The sequence below is a fragment of the Macrosteles quadrilineatus genome, unplaced genomic scaffold (genome assembly GCF_028750875.1).
Source record: "Macrosteles quadrilineatus isolate MER2022 unplaced genomic scaffold, UCM_ALF_1.0 Scaffold_9__3_contigs__length_116548681, whole genome shotgun sequence".
NCBI classification, from domain to species: Eukaryota; Metazoa; Arthropoda; class Insecta; order Hemiptera; family Cicadellidae; genus Macrosteles; species Macrosteles quadrilineatus.
The window spans coordinates 82,732,057-82,752,806 of NW_026542602.1; the positions used below are offsets into that span (position 1 = coordinate 82,732,057).

General features: G+C 34.7%; 1 protein-coding gene across 1 annotated transcript; it reads right to left on the reverse strand.

Annotated features, from left to right (window-relative positions):
• Positions 1 to 1,802: 1,802 nt before the first annotated feature.
• LOC129002627 (peroxidase-like) lies at positions 1,803 to 18,339 on the reverse strand. The gene is made up of 15 exons (XM_054430575.1): positions 18,233 to 18,339; positions 16,184 to 16,273; positions 14,786 to 14,907; positions 14,221 to 14,336; positions 13,077 to 13,270; positions 12,295 to 12,468; positions 11,196 to 11,371; positions 9,445 to 9,640; positions 7,604 to 7,801; positions 6,739 to 6,892; positions 5,738 to 5,894; positions 5,053 to 5,223; positions 4,015 to 4,213; positions 3,040 to 3,145; positions 1,803 to 2,325 (listed from the first exon to the last, which is right to left on the reverse strand). The coding sequence occupies exons 2-15, from the start codon at positions 16,230 to 16,232 to the stop codon at positions 2,253 to 2,255; spliced, it is 2,085 nt and encodes a 694-aa protein (XP_054286550.1). The 5' UTR covers positions 16,233 to 16,273; positions 18,233 to 18,339; the 3' UTR covers positions 1,803 to 2,252.
• Positions 18,340 to 20,750: the final 2,411 nt, after the last annotated feature.

Here is a 20,750-nt window from a genome sequence, read left to right on the forward strand (position 1 = left end):
AAAGTAATATTTATATTAAAGAGTTGACAAAAATGCTAAAAACTTGGAATATTTCCTTTTGCACCTATATTCTCTCTAAAATACAACTGGTGTTAAAATTAATATAAAAATAACAAAAATGCTTTGCCCAACAAACACATTAGACTAGGTATGTTTAAAACTTGAGGCATGACACTATAAAAATGTTACTTTTTTAACAGAGGCAATTCTAATACACTACGAATAGGAGGAGAGGTTAAATTACCATAAGGAAGAGATTACTAAAAGGAATCAAGGAAGTAAGTAGTACCTCCAGGTGGTCTGTCATTAAATCCCCTTGCAAAAAACATGTTTCCACACACTTATTTAACTAAATGTTCGCTTGTAACATGGTACTTGTTGATAATAAAGCTAAAATAAAGATTGGAATATATAAGGCAATATAAACCTTGCTAAGTTTATAATTCAAATTAGACGTGAATTCTTGTATTTGGTACCACTGACGTATTCTGGTGTTTTAATAACAACAAATGTATATTGTCTTTAAATAAAACAATCTAAATGTTAAATGTCTAGAAAAAGATGTGCGACACTGTGCTTAAGTCATGAAAATAGCTAAATATTAACCAATTTGGATAGATACTAATGAGCTGTAGTATTGTGAAATACAATCCAAGAAGAGTCTAGGATGGCTTTATCCTCTATCCCCAACAACTCCTAGGCTTTTATTTTTAGGATTGTGGCTGGCTATTATCTACTCAAACCATATAAGGCTAGAAAATATATTTTCATCACTCTGTAACGAAAGTAACTATTTTCGATAACAGCTGACATCAATGAAAGTAGTTGTTTCCCAAGCTCTATAATTTAGGGCTCTATAATTTTCCTCGCTCTCAATTAGTTCTCCATTTATTCACTACATGCGCTAGTGTTTAGTTATAGTTTAATGATTTGAATCAGCTATATGTATTGTTAAAAGTTGTTTATTATTTTATTTTGATGTTTAAACAAAGTTTATTGAGAAATATACGTAGGTTTCCTTTAGAATATTTTCTCTAATTTTTATGTTTGAAAAATTAATCAAAAATATACTTAGGTTTCTTTTAAGAAGATTTTATTTTATTTTGATTTTCAATCAAATTACAGTAATTGAGAAATAAAATAGTTGTTATATTACTGAGGTCTGCTATTCTGTGTCTGTATATTTTTGCGTCGTGATGAAAAGTATCGTTCATAACTTGTACCGAAAGTTATTATCCGGCACTTGCTCCATTATTCCCGTCCTCTTGGCTTCCCCTTGCACATGAAATTGGGGTTCCCTGTGTTTGGCTTCGCCTCACACAAAAACTTGAGCATGCGCCGGAAAATGCCACTTTCGGTCCTAGTAATGAAATATAATATATTTTGTAAGCTATTTTATTATTTAAAATGTAGTATAGTATTAGACTTTGTGACAAATCACCTGTCAAGAGAATTGATGTAATGTGATGATGTTTGATAAATTAAAAATAAATAAAATAAGTTACTATTTTTTATGTTAAGGAATACAGTAACAAATAGAAGCTTCAGAGGAAAAATAAGAGTGAATGCTGTTTCAAAATATGGGTTGCCTTTTAAGAAACTACTGGGAGATTGTCTCATAAATGCATAATGAGCCTAAGAAGCCATTACAACACAAAATTAGCAACAAGCTAAATCTGTACTAAGACAGACATCAGAGAGAAGGTGGAAATAAGTTTCTTCTGTGTTCATCCATATATTTTATTATTTCAATATTGGTAGCACTGTTAGATAGCAATAAATATCCTAATGTTTATAGTTTATTCTTTTTGATAGAAAAACTAATTACAACACTTGGGTCTTTTAACAGTAACAAACCAGTAACTCTTTACAATTCTGTACATTTTTAACATTTGTCTGATTCTGAAACTAAACAAGTTTTACAATGTCTAACTTATTTTACTGCCAGCGGTTTTAAGTTAAATGAAATCTAACAAATACTGATAACCAAGCGGTTATCTTTTACTCGGCTAATTGTACATACATCATAATTTATTTCTATGCATTAATAAAATATTATCTGTAATATAATCTATTCACTTACAGCTGAGTAAAATATTCTAATCAAAACTGTTATCTTCCAACATATTAAACACAAAGTTTGTGATAATTATATTGACTACGGAGGAAACAAACCAGCAAAACTATCTAGTATTACATATGGTAATGTTAAACTTACTAAATTGAGTTATAATTCCTTATTACTCTTCCATTCATGCTGTAATGTTTTCCTTCCAGGGAGCGAGGTTTGTTTTTACTATGTGTTTGCAAGGGTAAATTTGATTGCTGAAACATAAAACAAATAACGGCATCAGCAATCTGATACATACTCTCTCTTATTAGCTTGTCAACAACCCTTATCAAGAAAGCAGTGGGAGTATTTTAAGAGAAAATAACAAAACTTTTGAACTGTAATTTTTACAGCAATTGTGCCAATTTGTTTAGAATTGAAAGTCCTATAAGTTACAAATATTAATCAATATCAGTCTCAAGCAACTTTTTTCCATTCTTTTTATGTGTTTTGATTTGAAAATCATAAAAGTTGCAATAACATTTTAACCAGAATTTTTTCAGCAATGGGGATTGTACAATTTTGTTCAGAGTTTTAAGGACTATGAACATACTAAATTTTAATCAAAATCTGTTGAGCTGTTTTTTTATCAAATTTTTAAATTTTTTTATAGGTTTTTACAGAAAAATTACCTTTAATGATCAACAATTAAAAAAAGAAGAAAAAAGCACATGGAAAAACCAACCTAGTACTACCTACATACATGCCAAATTTCTTAAAAATCTGACTAGAGGTTTAGGAGGGCCCAAAACGAATAAATTGGTGTTTGGTGGAATTTGAACTCACGCCGCCAGGCTAGAACCTCCATGCTTTAACACTAGAAAGACCAGTCGCACCCATGTACTGAGTAGATGAAAACAAAACCACCCTTAAACACACACTTTTAAAGCAACTTATTCTAAATTAAGAAAGAATAAATTTGTACTTACAAAATACCAGGCGACAGGAAAACATTAGTGGGCATTCTATCAATGTCATCACCGTTACGGCAAAACAATTCGGCCAGTGTCATTTTACGGATTTCTTGGAGTTGTTCTGTAAAAAGAATATCGATTAAGTACAGCTTACTTACTGCTGCATGATTCATTAGTCTCTTAGAGTCTTTTTGTAAATATTTCCTCAAAAGAGTTTTTCTACAGATAATCTTCATATCAGTCTTCTTCTTGACTAAGCTCCGTTTTGACCGACCTGCACACACTATAATGCTTCATAACAACGATATGTATTCCATTTTAAGCACAAATTGTAAAATTTACTATGAAATACAAGAAAAAACAATTAGTGAACATCAGCGCACAAACCTGAAACTCACATCGACATAGACTTCAGATTCTACAATAGGATGAGAGGTTCACTCTATTTCACATCAATATGGGTTATACAGCTGTGTAACTGTGTCTAAGGTATATGTCGGCCTTAGTCACTAACAAGACTACAAGATCGTGCCACTCATCCTACACTCATCTCCATTCATACTTGGCTTAAAATACCTACATTCTTATGGTCGCAATTTCAAAGTGAAGTATTAATATATTAAAGTCTGGATCAGCTTTAACTAATTCTATATTTAATCAGGAAGTTGTTGAATCAGCCACTCACTGAGTATGCTACCATTGACAATTAAATAGTCTAAGATTCTACTGTCAAAATGATTTAATGTCCTCTTATTTTTTATTACTATAATACTTTATATGGTATAAAATATGCAAAAGTTTACATTTAGTCGACGGTTTATTTTTGTTAAAAAGTTGCCGTATACAACAAAAATAAGTGATTGACACCAGCACACTGGTGACTCAATTCACACTTAAAAATGAAAAATCTAGTTCTATCCACAGTTAAAAAAAATAAACATAACTTATTTCAAAACAAAACCTTTTTTCAATCGTTCATTGAAGTCTCACCAAGAGTAAAAGAGCCAGCCTGGTCCCCAAACTCGTAGTAGAAGCGGTCACCGTTCCTCCACCGTCTGAACTGTTCTCCGATGATACAAGCGAACGTCGGTCCAACCAAACCTCCTGGGACGTGAGGCTCCAACACTCCTCCGACAAACAGATCAATGTCGTCCACCGACTCATAAAACACCTCTAGTTTTTCCACAGCCTGAAAAATACCGATGAATAAAAAAATAAACAAAAATGTGTAATAAGTTAAACAAATCAATTCATAAATTAATATTTTTGTTCTGTAATGAAAACAGTATCACAAATTGACATTAACACATAACCTCCGTGATGTCTCTTTAGACGAGGTTTACCTTGAGTTCGGGGGAAAGTTAAAAAGCAAATTTATGCATAGTTGTTTATATGTAGTCATTTAGCTCATTGACTTAAGAGTAAAATCTGTGCTGTTCTCAGTACTGGAAGATTATGGTTAAGGTTTCTTTTGCGTCGAAGATAGTTAATATTATAATTATAGTTTGTTTACCGGTTTACTTGATGCCACATTCACTTGATGCAGCTTCTGAATAATTTTTTCTTTCCGTCATCCGGTAAAATAAAAATATAGGGTTCGGTCGTGCGGAAGTATTACATCTTTGTTCAATAGGACACAGCTTTTATTTAATTTATGGTTTTATTTTTAGGAAATGCAAATAAAATGAGAATATAATAATTTGTTTAAAAAATAGTAGTTAAATTATTAAGTGCAGATAGCATTTATGGCATGAGAATACAGTTAGAATCATGATTAAAATTTGAAGGCTACCAATTGAAGTACAGTACAACTGGATATACATAACTTGAAAGAATAGTAATACTTGGAGTCAACTTATCATTTGACTCTCTTATTCAACTGCCGTTGACTAAGCTTAAGATGTAGTGGGCTTAGTAGAATTCCCAAGTGAAAACTTCAACTGTTGAATTGGAAAATATCAGTTATAATTCCAACAAGTTATTTACTGAAAAGCTATAACAATCATAGCTTTTTGAATGCTAACTTACTTCTGGATGGATGTAGTTGGCCAACTTCTTGAAACTAGTAACAGGATCAAGACCACAAGCTTTGCGGAAGTCGTTGTATGTTGGTAGCCCGTGATCTCTTCCTCTTTGCATATCTATACTTTCCAAGTCTTTCCCATAGGGCTTGCCAGATTTGAAGAGGAGGTTTGTAATCTGAAAAGATCATTATAAACTTAAAAATAAAAGGATAGTGTGAGTGGTAGTGCTATTCAATAGAAGATACTTATAAATACTATTTTATGTTTAGGTCAAACTGGCTGATGCTACCTTAGCAGTGACTTTAGCTGACCTTAATTCAGCTCTTGCGGGGAACAGTTTAATGTGTGATATTTCTACTTACGAGTTACAACAACAACTGATTTTCAAAATATAAATTAATGGCATGTTTCATTTGGAAGTAGATAGAATACTATACATTTAAGGAACAATGTAAATCAGCACATTCCAGTTCCCGCTTAAGTTTTACCAAAGACAGAAACACAGTGCTTCTCAGGATTTATATATCTTACACAAAATAGTTAAGGAACAAAAAAAAAATTAATTATGAGTCATGGTATGGCTGAAGGAAAACAATCGATGTGAAGAATATTTAAAGTAAAAGCCTTAACCCCACTAAGACAGACAGGGTTCAAAGATGATGTAACCATAGTGTGTCCTAGTAACTCACCCCAGCAGAGAAGAAGTGGTCCTGACTTTGAGCAGATTGGGTTGCAAGACCTCGCAAAAACTTGTCAAACATCTTAGGCTTCTGGATGATGGTGGGGCGGAAGTAAAAGTCATCAATGTTCAATGTCTTGATAGGGTTGAATCCCTCGTCATACAAGCTGATGACATAGAGATAAATTGCTTATAAAATAAAATAGACAAAATAAGATAAAATAGGTTACATATATTTTGTCGTTGTCAATCCCAAACGATCATTGTTGTCCTATTCAAAAACACATAGTGACAAGAAACATTTAAAAGCATTAACGAAGGAACATATACACTAAAAAAATTGGTAACATGATCGCATGGCCTGCCAAATAAAATGACCAAGTTCAGGCACTAAATTGAATACACAGAAGGTTACAACTTGATTCGACAGGGCGATATGGGTGTATTAAGATTTACAGTAATCCAACTAATGTCAAAGTCAAACTTTATGATGCATTGACTTATCTCAAGGTAAGTTGATATAAGAGATGTTGATGGTAAGATATCTTCAAGAGCGAAGAAGATGTTTAAGATTTTGCCGCAATCACGTAATAAAGATTACGTCCTTTCCGTGGCTACGGGAGACGAATATAATTTCTACAAGACCGAAGGTGTCCAAGATTTTGGCACTATTAAGGAAAAAGGTAATGTTTTTTTTTCTGTGATCGCGAGAGACGATGATGATGTCTAGATGACCGGAGAAAATATCCAAGATTTTTGCACTATTGTGGAAATAGGTGACGTTTCCGTGACCACGGGAGACGATGATAATGTCTTCAAGACTGCGGATGACGTACAAGATGAAGCAAGAGTTTTTGGATTTTGATGCAATCATGGCTTTTGCTGAGAGAAACGAATCAAACATTCAAGTGGTGATATTTTGGTGGGAGTCTAGGTACCACCACTACTTAGAAAGTGTATAATCTTAAGAATTATATTGATTGAAAGTTCAATAATAAAATAAAAACTTACACAATCTGTCGAGGAATCATACTGTGGAAGGCTCTGTAAGCTGCTGTCGCAAAAGAGTTGAGAGTAGATGGGTTCAAAAACTGGTCATATGCGTTCACAAAATCCTCATCCCCATGACCGTCTTTGAGACCGAACTTCTTTATTTGCTCCTTCCCTAAACGCCAATAAAACTTACTTTAATATTGTTTGGTTATATTGTAGTTCTTACAATTTATATTTATTTTAAATAGACCAGATTCATTAAAATGGAAGATATAAGGATAAGAAGAGTTGAAACTACAACCTGAGTATTAAAGGTTGAAAAATAGGTGAAAAAGAGATTTAAAAATAAAATTTATGAAAAAGTACTTTACGTAATTGAATTTAATTACGGCTATAGCACTACTATTTTCAAAGTTTACGTTTAAAAATTGACTTCTGATAGAAGCTGCTTTGTATAAAAACAGTCTTAATTTTGTTATAAAACTGAATCTCTGCTTCAGAATTTAATGAAATATCCAAACACCTATAAACACATCTCCAAGTCAATGCATGAATGTGGAATAGTTCCAAAACAAAACAATGTACAATAACAATAATACAATGTGATGATTGTTATAAGTAAACTTATCGTGGCTTGCAAGTAGGACTATACCGGTAATCCATAAAAATTACTCAAAACATGGTTTTAAAAGCTATGCGCAGGATCATCAGCAAGTTTGAAGGATAAAAATGTTGATATACAAGGAAGACACAACAAATATACAAACACAAATCTTTGGGGCTATTTACCAGTACTCTCTTTTTCTGCTTTTGAGTACTTTGATAAGACCCAATGTTGTATAAAATGGTTACCTGTAATCAGAAAAACTAGGAACAAGCTCACCAATAATAATGGGAAGGTAGGCGTCATAAGTTATTCTCTGAACCTCGGCACCGACTATTTTCCTGGCCTCTTGGTACAGCCTCTCATCCTTCCAGTGAGGGTTGAGTTCCTTGAGTTCACGAGCCACTCGGTTGTGCTCCCTCAACAGTACAATCTGCAGCAGTGTTATACCGGTGTTCTGGTTGACTCGGTCATCCCCTGTGGAAACATAACAAGATCCTATGAGGTTTCAGGTACAAAACTAGTATTTGTTTATATTTCGTAATCAAATGGTGAAGTTCATCAGATTGTCTGGGTAGCGGAGTGGTGAAGGTGCTTGCCTTCAAATATAAAGATTGCTGGTTTAATCATTTTTCTGGATCGATTCTAGACTCAGGTACTATTTGATACCTTTTGTCGTTGGGATAACATTTAATTATATCTATCAAATGACCGGTGTTAGATGGTAACAACAACAGGGTTAAAAATGTTCTATTACAAAAAAAAACCTAAGCACTACATGCGTTTTAACAAACAAAATAAAATCATACAAAAAATATACAGAGCTGGGAAATTTCACAACAAAATATTTTCTTCATTGCCTGTACTGTTACTGGTTTTTAAGTGAGCTTGACTTCAATCCCCAATATTTCGGGTCTGACTTAGGGGAGGTACGAATGAGGCATTAGTTCAAAATTCCTCCGTGAACAGCGCTGTAGTAGAGAGTACATTGGCAATGAAGGTTTAGGCCTACTAATCGCAAAAATAGTTCTGTTCATAAAATTAAATTATAAATGCCTCAAATTCAATTTTATTATTTTTTAATTATAAAATTAAACTATCATAACCTAACCGAACTAACCAAACTTGCTGATAATGAAATAATATAACAAAAGTTTAGTACAGTAATAGAAAAAATAATTCTGTTTATTAAATAAAACTAGAAATTGCTCAAATAAAATTTTATAATGACTTAATAAAAAAATTAAACTGTCATAACCGACCCAAACCAACCAAAACTTGCTGATAATAAAAAAAATCTTTGGACAAAAAGTAAATGTTACCAGCGGGTTTTGAACCCGGGACCTTCAGCATACCGGCCCGGCACGATAACCATTAGACCACTGAGGCCGACGTCTACAGATCGTTTTGTTACGGTAATGGCGTTCCCTCAGCTAATAAGAAGCCCACAGCTGTCATCGTAGCCTCTTTTATACCTCCCCTGAGTAAATACCCAATATTTCTTCTTGCAAATGTTTAAGTCAGAAAATTTTTAATTTGTAAGTATTAATTTTATTAAAAAAATACCTAATTATTTGGATTATAAATAGTAGGCTACTAGTCCATCAGCAATTTTCATGACCTTTCTCAAAATTAGGAACATTTTGTGGTTAAAATATCTTCAAAGTATTTATACCTTTTGTATTAAAAATTAATATCTATATTTCCAGTCACCAATTTTTTCCCAGCCTAAGATACTTACAACTAATAATATTTAGGCCTATGTGTACAAAAATAATTAGCCTTTTATTAAAGCCTATATATTTCAATAGTATCAATTATTATCAATCATCGAGATGGGGACACCACCTAGGTGCATATTTTAACCCAAATATGAGTGAAGGATGAGTGTAGAATGGTGTGTGATGACCTGTGTAGCTTTGTTACTGACTAAGATCAGCGGTTTCTTTAGTCGGGATCATTTAATTAAAGCCCAATGATCAGGAACAGCTGGGTCCAGTTTCAAACCATCAAAAAGCTACTGACTTTTATCAGGATCGAACCGGCGACTATTGTTATAGTCAAAGATTATTTTCATTAAGGATATGATAATATGCAGCATTTTTACTTGTATAAATTACCTGCAGCGTAACATATATTGTCGGATCCTACGTTGTCACAGTCTGTTTTAGAAGTGTCGGATTGTGGAGGGAACTCTCTGGGATCGTCAGGACGGACCTCAAGCAGACCGTCCTTGAAAGTCCTCAACTTCTTGGCCACTTTGTCAGTGCTGCCGTACACAAGACTGGCGTCGACAAAGTGTGTTACGCCAATCACCTGTCATAAGCAACAAGAAACAGTTAGGGTATCTTTTAGATTAGATACAACAGGATGTGTATGTTAAGGCGAAAATGAGTGAAGGATGAGTAGTGAATGAATGAGATGAAACCTTTGAAACTGAATAACAGCAGCCGATTCTTTCATCTATATAATTATTACACTACATGAAACTTTGTCGGTTGAACTCCTCTGCCATTTCTTAACCGATTTTATCCATTGACGTCTCATTGGAAAGAGCGTGTCGCGTAGATTTGCAAACTGATCTTACATTTTTGAAAAAGTCCCTTGGGCTCTGCCCCAGTGGCTGTTAAATTTCCCATGTTATCCTTATGAAGAACATAATTGTTTACATTTTGGTCAGCTGTATAATTTAATCGCTGTTATTTATTTTTCAATTCAAAGTCTTTTAAACTCATTAGAAATTATGATGACTTTTATTTGTTTTTTTAATAACTACTTTACTTCTTTACAATTGCTCGATTTCGAGCAACGTGTTTACTAGTTATGATAGTTTGTCAAAAGCTACACACAGCTCGGGACAGCTGGGTAACGTTTCATTTTCATACCATCACAGGTTTTGTACCTTTAATGATTGCTAGGCACACTATTTCACTCAGCTGGAACTATATGGATGGGTGAAATTAAAACTACAGTAGACTCCCTCTCATCCGGACACCTTTTAACCGGACATCGGTTTAACCGGACTACAGTCGAGGGAAATGACATCTCTTTAACCGGACAATTATTATCGGCACATTGGTTTAACCGGACTAGATCGACAGGAAGTGGGTGGTACTGTAAGGACTGTTCTCGTGGGAAAGATTTGAGACCAGTGATCACATGTCTAAATACAATGCTCTCCTAAATTTAAGTCAAATATCACCGTAAACGGTCCATTTTAATGAGTTTTTGAGGATGTCGGCTTAACCGGAAAAACCGTAATCCGGGCTGGCCTCGGTCCCAAGGAGTCCGGATAAGAGGGAGTCTACTGTACATCTAAGAATAATAAGTTTTGTACCAACCTTCATATAACCTGAGATCCCTAGAGTGAAACCAGGTAGATGACACATTAAGTGGCAAAATACTATGCCAGTACTTTATTGTAATTTCTCAGTAGTCGAGTAATAAGTGATAACCTTCAAAGCTAAATGTTGGTTCAACCCACCCAAAAAAATCAATTCCAGACCCTAGACACAGATGTCATTTGTCATTCAGCTATCAATTGATGATGCTATTTAGCATAACAACTAGGGTCAGAAACAAGACCAGTGTTTTGTACATTCTCCCTAAAGCCGGGTTTTCCTAGGCGCAGAAGCGGAGAGCGGATAGAGGAACGCGGAGAGCGGACTCCACTTGTCTTAGGTAAATTAATGTTACTGTTTTCCTAGAAGCGGAGCGGAACACCATGTTAATCTCTTTTCCGATCTCTGCTTTCCTCTCTCCGCTCTCTGCTTCCGCGCCTAGGAAAACCCAGCTTTACAAAAAAAAGGTAGGGTAGTTGCAGGGGTAGGATAAAAACAAAGAAAACAAACAAATATTGTTTATCAGTTACCTGTTGCTGAGGGGAGAGGGGACACTTCATGTTGTTGGTTGTGGCAGAGCGGACGACGTTGAGACAAGGCACGTGGTACTGGTTGTAGAATGGATCATTCGGAGGCACTGGTACAGGCAGACACACGTCGGTGTAGATGGCACACGGAGGCTGGCAGCAGTCCAGACCTTGACTGTCTACAGACAACAACATATACAGTGGTAATGTGTGTATTTGAATAATTTTGTTTTAGAAGAGAAATTATTGCAAGGACAAACCATTAGCTGAATTCCACTCACATTGGGTTAATAACATCACGTTTATGTAGTGGAAGCAGCTGCAGCAGCAGACTTTAAATTGATATATTTATGATTCCAAGTACAATACTGCAGGTAATACGCTTGACATTGAGAATACGACATACCGTACAAGTATCTTCAATTTTAGAAGTAATTTTTTAGACAAAATAACCACCTACCGACAGTGCCTCAAAGCCCAACAACTTTATACTGTTTTATATTTAAATCTCTGTAATGTTTGACGCCTATTCTGTACTCTATGCTCAAGAATAAAGCATTCTGATTCTGATTCTGATTAGACGTAGATTTCTAGAATCTTAACAGCTAGGAAAACAACGAAAAACAGTGGAGAACAATAGTAGGTGGTTTTCAGAGCTACCAGTGATATTGCTCCATTTTGGCTTTCTGGATGTCACATATATCTCTCCTGATTCACAGGTTTAATTGTTGCCGATCAAGAAAGGCAAGTTTTGTACTTAAATTATTATCCCACCTTAGTTTGTACCTATCAAGATGCACCTATCAAGTAAAAAAATTTGGTCTCTTTACACAAAAAGAACTGTGTATTGGAGACTTGATTTCACTCTACAAAAATCTATAATGTCTATTGGAATTTGTAATTGTTCTTTACAATCATTATTTTATTTTTAAACTGTAGAATGCTTTATCAGCTAGTCAGAATGGCCCAAACAGATGAGACACTTTTACTCATAATCTGTACTCATTGAACCTTTAGGAGGATGGTTAAGTAATCTAGCTTACTAATAAAAACATACAATATTTTAAAACACTCATATTGAATTTCCACAGTGATTACTAACCGACGTCTTGCTGCATGATATGTGTGGTGTCGTGTGCCACAAGCTGTCCCCACTGCATCACGTTGTACATGTTGAGCAGGTCTGGTACGTTGCGGTCAATGTACAACGTTGAGCTCAGCTGACGAACATTCGGCAACTCCTTCCCACTCTCCGACTTCCTTACCTTGTGTCCCCCTGTACGGTGAAAATGAGGACCAACCAAACTTATAACTTGCAACTTATGAGGTCATTAAAAAACATGATATAATAAAATACAACACATTGTTCTATTAGGGTTTTGAAGATTATGAGTGTGGATGGTAGCTATAAATAAGACAATTATGTTGGTGGTCATGATAGGGGAATTTTTTTAGATGATATTTTTATGTCGGAGAAAAAATCTGTGAAAAGGTTAATAAAAATAAAAATCAATCGAACATGTCCGTTGAGGGAATAATTTAAATGGAAACATACCATTACTTTTCTTAGAATGCAACTTCTAGGGATTAGAATATTTTATTAGAAAAATTGATGCTTTAAAATAGCTAAAACCCCTCAATGTACATTTTTATGGTTGAGTTTGTACGTAAATGCAGCATGTCGTTTAACTGAATTGAACTACTTTTAAGTGCTTCTAAATAGAAAAAGTAACACCTGAGCAATTATAAAGGTTTACTTTAAGTTGTCAGTCTTCAGTCTGAGAATATTTTTATAAGACTTAAGAGATGCAAGGAACAATACAAAGTGTATTAACATTTGTATACATTATGCTGGTCAATAGACCTTAGCCGACCAGATCTCACCGTCTTCGTAATTAGCAGGCAGAAGTCTTACGAGAGCCGACCCCGTCACTCCCCACATGGGGAACTGGAAGTTGTTGCAGGTGCCGTTGATAGTGCGGTACTTGGCCGAGCGGTCGCAAGGTCCCACCTTAATACACTGATCTGCTATATCCTGCTCCTCCACCGGCTGAAACCCTGTCACTTCCTCCGATAAACTGAAAATAAATTTTTTTTTCTTTATTCTGTAAGTGTAATGATAAACACCTCAGATTAATAAGGTTTTAATCAACTAAAACTGTACTACAACAAGTATACTAACATTTTGTGTTTTGACTAAATGTAAAAAAAGATTAAATCATATGTTTTACAATACAATGGTTTTGAACAAATTAAACAAGGAACAGAAGGAAGGCAAAATATTATGACATTAAGGGAACAGTCTAAAGCCAGGTCATGTTACCTTTCTATACTCCGTTCCAAATTCACTGTGCAGCAAGGAGCGTTCTTAAGCAATGAATTTAAAATGACACATTCAGCAATGCTAGCTGTCCTAAAACATCAGGACGCTTGAACTTATCCTTAAGCTTTTACTTTTTTCTGACTCTTTTTGCTACTGTATTAAATTGGACAGTAACGAAGTCAAAATTTAAATCATAAAGTCAAAATACCAATCTATGGAAAATATAAAAAAATACCGTAGGTAAAAAAAGTGAATATATTTTTATTTGCAACAATCAAATGTAATCACAAACAGAATTATGGATTTTCATGACATTTGGTATAAAACTAACAGAAACTTTAAGAGAAACCACAATATCCCATTGTTTTATTTCTATTTTATAATGTCTATTTATGCTTCCCCAATGTCCTGAAGCTTTCAAAGGTCTGTGCCCGTTTTCAAGAAGGGTCACTGTTGAAAAAGTGGTCACAACAATTTCTACTTTTAGGTTTTTTAAATGTGTTTATGGACTTATTTAAAAGCCTCCTTTCCTGTCAATTTCCTTAACAATTTACTGTATTGGGAAAAGTTTCTATTTGTTGATATATATTGTAAATATATTCAGGAATAGTTACTGTTCTCGATAAAAGTACTATTTTTAAAGAAAATTTATTTGTCTAAATTTTGTTTAATTTTATTACTTGGTATAGTTTAGTTTCTTCTTACTTAATTCTGTTTGTTGACGAGCTTCCGACAGCAACTTTCTTTCCGTCTTTGCCCGGTTTTTTAGAACTGCTGCTTGTTGGTTGAGTGCCATTTCCAGGCTTGTAAAAGGCAGCCATCTGAAAGCAGATTTAAATGTTTGGTTGAAAATAATTCATGAGAGGATCTAGCAAATATCCACACAAAATTGCAGGGTTTCAGCCTCTTTTATTTAAAGTTGAGTAAAATTGAACGCCATAAATTACTAATATCAATCTGTTTCTTCAATGCAGATTTAGTTGTTATTGTTTACAATTACAACTACGGTAATTTTTAAGTGTAGTTCATACTTTTGAACTGTTTATTTTTCATTCAAATGGAGTCACCAGTTATGAATTTCTAGTGATTAAAACATAACATCACAACCTTATTTATCGTTAAAATCTAAAAATAGAGGAATATGTGTGGAAATAAGCTGGCAAGAAAACTCCCAGCACACTGACATTGATTTGAAAAAAAATGTTGCCACAGTCCTCTTTCAAAAAAACATTCAACACATTTTAACAAGCACAAAAATAAAATTAGGTACCTCGGAAATCGGCCCGGAAGTCATCATGTAGTGCAACATGTCTGGAGTGTGGGCTCGTATTCCTGGACATACTCCAGCAGATTCTTCCCGAAAAAGCTGGTGTTTCCTTCTTCCAAGAGTCCCTATCAATAACAGACATTGCCTAATGCTGCAGAGCACCAATTAAAAACTAAACTTACAAGGTTGAACTCTTCTTAAAATCCTTTATACAGAAGAACGCAAAATATCCAAATCGCTCATAGAGAGACTTTTGCGATTTTGAAATTTATTTTTTATATTTTTTAATTTAAAATAATTATTTTTAAAGAATCCTTAATTGCGGCAAAATCCTGCACATCAATTATCATTCTTTGAGATAGGGATGCTAATTGTTTATTTTAACCCAAATATGAGTGTAGAATGGTGCAAGACCTGTGTAGCTTTTTTAACGACTTAAGATCAGCTGTTTCATTAGCCAGGATCATTTATTTAAAAAGCTTAATGATCTGGAACAGCTGGGTCCAGTTTCGAACTATCAAAAAGCTACTATCTTTTTTCAGGATTGAACCGGTGATCTTTTTATTGTATGGCGAGCACTAAACCACTCAGCTACTCTACCACGGTCATCATCATTGTCTCCTGCGGTCACCAAAATGTCATCATCATCTGTGATCGCGGTAGATTTTGAATACCTATCTGCCACAGTCAAGTGTTCTTTATGATCCCAGCAAACTTTGAATATCTCCCAGTTTTTTTGTCATCATCATCGTCTCCCGCAGTCACAGGAAATCATCATCTCCTCCCTGATTGTGGTAAAAGTCTGAATTCTTCAATTACAAAATATTTGTGAATGCATAAACATATGAAACTACCCAAATTTTGGTTAAAATCAAGTTATCCGAGCTTTTGATTATCAGAATGGGGTACGGCTCCATTCATTCAGATAATTGGAGCTCTACTGTGATTTTGAAATGTTCAACTGAGAGTTTCTCTTTTTCAAGACTGTCCCTGGTTTGGATACAGAAGAAGACATCCCATCTATATGGATCAGCTATCGCCAATTATAGTCAAAGGTAGAACATAAAATTAATATGGTTTTTGTAATGGAGCTTCTAATTCTTTCAAAGCATCAGCACTAGTTTTAACTTATGGACTATTTATGAGAACAGTCAATAATTGCTATCGTTTTGGTACTAATCTCAATTACTAACAATGCTATCATCTGTACATTTATCTTAACTTCAAACCACATATTAGGTAGGTTTGTATCGCAATTAATCGACACATGTAAAACACATGATGCAGCGGTAATGTTTTGGGTGGTATCTTTCCTGAAGCAACAAGTAACAAAAAATACATCTCCTAGGCAGGTTTTAATTTGAAGTTAACAGAGCTGATTTTGTTTTGCCAAACACCTACCTGATATAGCTATGCTGAAGGTAAACAGCAGCAGGAACCTGGGTGACATGGCAGCAGTAAACCCTACAGTGGTTCTTCTACTTGACGATCCTGTATCCATATTCATGATAAAACCATTCATTTGACTATCACAACATTATGTTAAGCTGACATGGTGAACTACAGTAAGGCGGATCATACGATAGCTTATCGATGTCTTTACATTTTAAATTATCAATTAAGTTATGGGACCTTTCTGCAAACTATAAAAACATGCAGCTTAGCTCAAGTTCCAGGAACCCAATAATCGCTCTTCCAGGAATTTTGTCTTACCTGTTTGAGTTCAAGAAGAAAGCCAAGGATCTTCTAAGAGAAATATTTTGTGGTAATGAATGGATGAACGGAATACAATAAAAAGTTTTAACTGGTCTATTGTGTTAACTTTGACATGTAGGTTGCAAGAAGTACCATAAGAAGCATCTGGCACATTTTGAAGGTATGACACCTTTCCCATGTCTATTGTGATGTCATGTTTATTGAGATGAATAATTGATTGTGATTAAAGAACTAGCTGGCCTCAATATCAAAATAAGACACTTTTAGTTTACTTGTTTCCTGATGTGCGAGCACAAGTGCATTTAATTCAATTTAGCTTTTACCGAGAACCCTGCGTTTAGTTGATTACGTTTAATTTTGATGATAAATGAAAACTTTTTTTTAACTCCCTCTCTTTGTTTGTCCACAAGATCTTTGCGTTTACGCATGTGTGTAACGAACCAAGCAGAGCAACTATCTTGCTTTGCACAAAAATGAACAAAACTTATAAATTCTATTACTTGGGTGTGCAGCAATTGACTTCTCTGTCATGGTTTGAAAGTCAAGCCTGCTAACAAGTCATTACAACAATAAAGAATAAATAATGAATCACAAATGGAATGGCATAAATAAGCTGTGCAAGTTGAAAATATTGAAAACTAAACAATAAACATACAAGTAGCTAACAGCTTAAGTTTCCAACACTCAATTCATTGGACTATTAAATCCTCAAGAAAAAATCACTAGGCCTACAGAAAATATTTGCCATGAATAGGAAAACTAATATTAAGTACATTCTGAAAATAGCTTATCTTATCTTATAAATGTGAAAGTTTGTGTGTTTGTTTGAAGCTCAATCACCCATAAACCACTGGACGGATTGGGCTGAAATTTGGCATGATATCTCACATTCCCGATTAACATATAGGCATATTCTTATCTCAAACATCCTTTTGGGCTCAGCCCCAGTGGCTCTGTAGTTCCCCATGTTAACCTTATGAGTATTCATAATTAAAGGGAATTAAAGTATTTAGTCAGCTGTTTCAACTAAAAAAGTTAGTTCTATGATATACAAAAGCATTAAAATGTTATAAGATTTACCAACAGGGTGCAGCACTATCATTTTTTTGCATTTACGTAAACAGCTAATTTCAACTAAGCAGCAACAAAAAAACTGTGATACATAATGGGAACTGTCAAAGGAAAATTGTTTACAGTTAGTTATGTTTATGTTTTTAATGTTATGAATAATATTATTAGTGAATTTTTGTGGATTCGAATAATTTATTTTTCTCTATTGTTTAGGTGAAGTGGCAGAATGGCTATGGTAGATTTCTAATACCGTTAGTATACCGTCAATTTAAAAAAGCAAATTTGATCAAACTTGGTCCTCCCCCATTGCAAACGCAAAGCTTGAGTATACAGTAACTGCAATAAGCATTTTAAACTTATATGCCAACCCCGTACGAAGGACGGGTACTCTGCTAGTATTATATAATATACAACTCATTTTTATGATAACTAAGAAAATGTTTGGATAGCAAATAAAAATTAATTTTTCTATTTGATTGCAAGCTTTATTGTTGGGACAGGTTTAAAGTATTCAAAACTTAACATATTGTATGTAAAACATGTGTATTGAAGAGCTACAATGAAAAATGTTTAACTGTGATGTTCCAGTAAAAAATGTATTTACTTAGAATCATGCCAAATAAAATAAATATACTATGGTGATTGTAAAACAAATTTAATTACCTTAATATGCTTTTATTCCTCCTTATTCTTCAAAAATAATTTTCTTGATGATGTAAAGAAATCGTAGTTAATGTGCACCTAAGATAAAAGTCATTGTCGCAACTGAGCTAAAAATTGAGTCCCACAAAACCAATAAAAGCAGCAGTCTGATAAACACCATAAATTATCTTGTGGTTATGGAAGCGGTGTTCTGCCAGTGATTTCCGCTCTTTTACATACAGTATTGTTTTAGGTTGGTGCCTTAAAAACTAGAAAAATACATTTGTTTCTTAAAGTACTTAAAAATAAAGTAAATGTTTTTCAATATCCCAGGTATAATGTTTCTGTTTTCAGTTCACATCAGGACATTTGATTTGAAATTAAATAATTTATTGCCATACTGTACACTTTTTAACAGTGTAAGAACATAGTTCATAGTCTTATTTTAACAAAGGGAGATCAGTAAAGTTTTGTCTTTGGGCTAAGGCCCTGTACACATGAGAGCGGCAGCCGCCGCGCCGCGGCGGCCGCCTAGGACCGTACACATGACTAGCGGTTGGAGCCGCGGTTACGCTGCGGTTGCGGTGTGAATTGACCGTCGTTCGACAGCCAGTACTGTATTTACCCAATTATTTTTCTTTTAAACGCGTAACGCTTGACAAATCTTTTCAGCAAAAAACTCAACTAACTCTTGCTACGCAATCTTTTTTAGTTTATGTCCTAAACGTATCTTCTTTTTGTATTTCTGTAATGAACAGATCAGTGTCAAAGTGTTCTGGTTCCACAGCAGCATGCATGGCCATTTAAACTTACACTACGAGCACTACATCAACTCCAGCCACAGCTACACACTTCACCAACACAGAGAGCGATGTCCACAGGGCAAGCGCGCAGATGTCTATGATTCTATAGTAGCAACTGCAGTCAACCGCGGCGGCTACCGCCCTCATGTGTACGCTCTCATGCCAACTCTAGTAACTTCAACCGCACGGGAGCCGCGGCGGTCGAAGGGAAATCTACGACCGCCGCGGTTAGTTGCGGTTGACTGGAAGTGGGCGGTTGCATGTGAACGGTCCCATTTGCTCCTTTGTACTTTCAACCGCCGCGGTTCCCGCGAAATAGCAACCGCGGCGGCTGCCGCCCTCATGTGTACAGGGCCTAAATCACAGAAGCAAAATGTCAGACTATTATTTTTGCTATTGGCACTCACATGTAGAATACCTCTGAGGTTATTACATGACTGTATAGCTATTCACCATTGCCTTATTCCTTATACGCTTCAATAAACTACAAGGTATCTCAATTTTATTTTTCAAGGCAGAAAATTTAAGATAAGTTCACTGTTTATAACCTGCAAATCAATAACTTCAATTTGCAGACACAAAAATAAACCTCAAGCTGATGGCAGCAGTTTTTATCTAAAATGGTATTTATTTCCAATAAGGACAACACAAGGTTGTAATAACTGTTGCATAATAGATGATCACTAGAAAAGTGTATTGTAGTCAATGACAACTTTTGGGAAGTAAGTTACGATGGAAGCTGTCCAAAAGTACTATAGGTAGAATTTTAAAGTATATTTCAGTAATGAGTTCTATCAATATTAAAGTAACACATATGCTGCTGAGTAGAGATCACCGACTAGAAAATTCCCAAAAAAACCGAGTAAAAACCCCTCACTTACCTATTCCACTATTATGAAACTTATAGAAACCGTTTGAGTGTGACAGAACAAGAAACAATGGTAGAGTTAAAAGGAAAAGCAAACAAAATAACTTCCACTATCTGACAATGAGTGTTAGTTTTTGTTATTTTGAACATATGTAATATTTCCTCATTTTGGTATTTCAAAAAAGTATGAAACAATGAACTACGAACCATTACCCACTATAATTTTTTCTACATATACTTTCCTTATAGTAGCTTAAATTGTCCACTTGATTTTGAGGAATTAGGGTACGTGTTTGATAGAATAGAATTTAGATTTTAGTAGTTTTAAATGAAGTTCTAGTTAAAAAACCTGTGTCGTTACCTCCAGGGGTGGACATGGACAACTGCTGTTGGGAGAAAGCTTTTTAAAAATTTATATTTTTTTTACACAATATTGTTACACAAACCTCGGTTACAATGGGCTCCCTCAATTTGTTTTGGACTGGTATGGTACAGGAGTTTTTATTGTAACTGGAAGTTTAATTGGAGTCAGATGAAACAAATTTTTTTTTAAAGAGTTTTTGGGAGGAATTTGCGTGTTGGTTAACAATATAACCCCATATTATTGAAGGGTAAAGGATATTCTGAGTGTTGTCTTAGTGCTTTTTGGTCGGCTAGTATGCTTAACTTAACACTAAGGTTCTGAGGACTTTTGGCTCCTGCAGTAAACTTCCCATTAACCAGCCAATTTTTATTTTCTAAATGAGAATAGTTAAGTGAACTACTCGCAAAGCGCTATAGTACAAAATTTGATTTTCTACTTTAGTTTCTGTGACATAGTACAGTAGGCTCCCTCTTATCTGGATTCCTTGGGACCGAGGCCAGTCCG

Excerpts from the sequence above, each read along its gene's own strand:
- LOC129002627 (XM_054430575.1), bottom strand. The coding sequence starts at position 16,232 with ATGTCACCCAGGTTCCTGCTGCTGTTTACCTTCAGCATAGCTATATCA. Across the intron at positions 13,271-14,220 it reads TCGTCAACAAACAGAATTAA|TTTATCGGAGGAAGTGACAG; the intron begins GTAAGAAGAAAC and ends ATTTATTTTCAG. Across the intron at positions 3,146-4,014 it reads GGCTGGCTCTTTTACTCTTG|AACAACTCCAAGAAATCCGT; the intron begins GTGAGACTTCAA and ends TTCTTTTTACAG.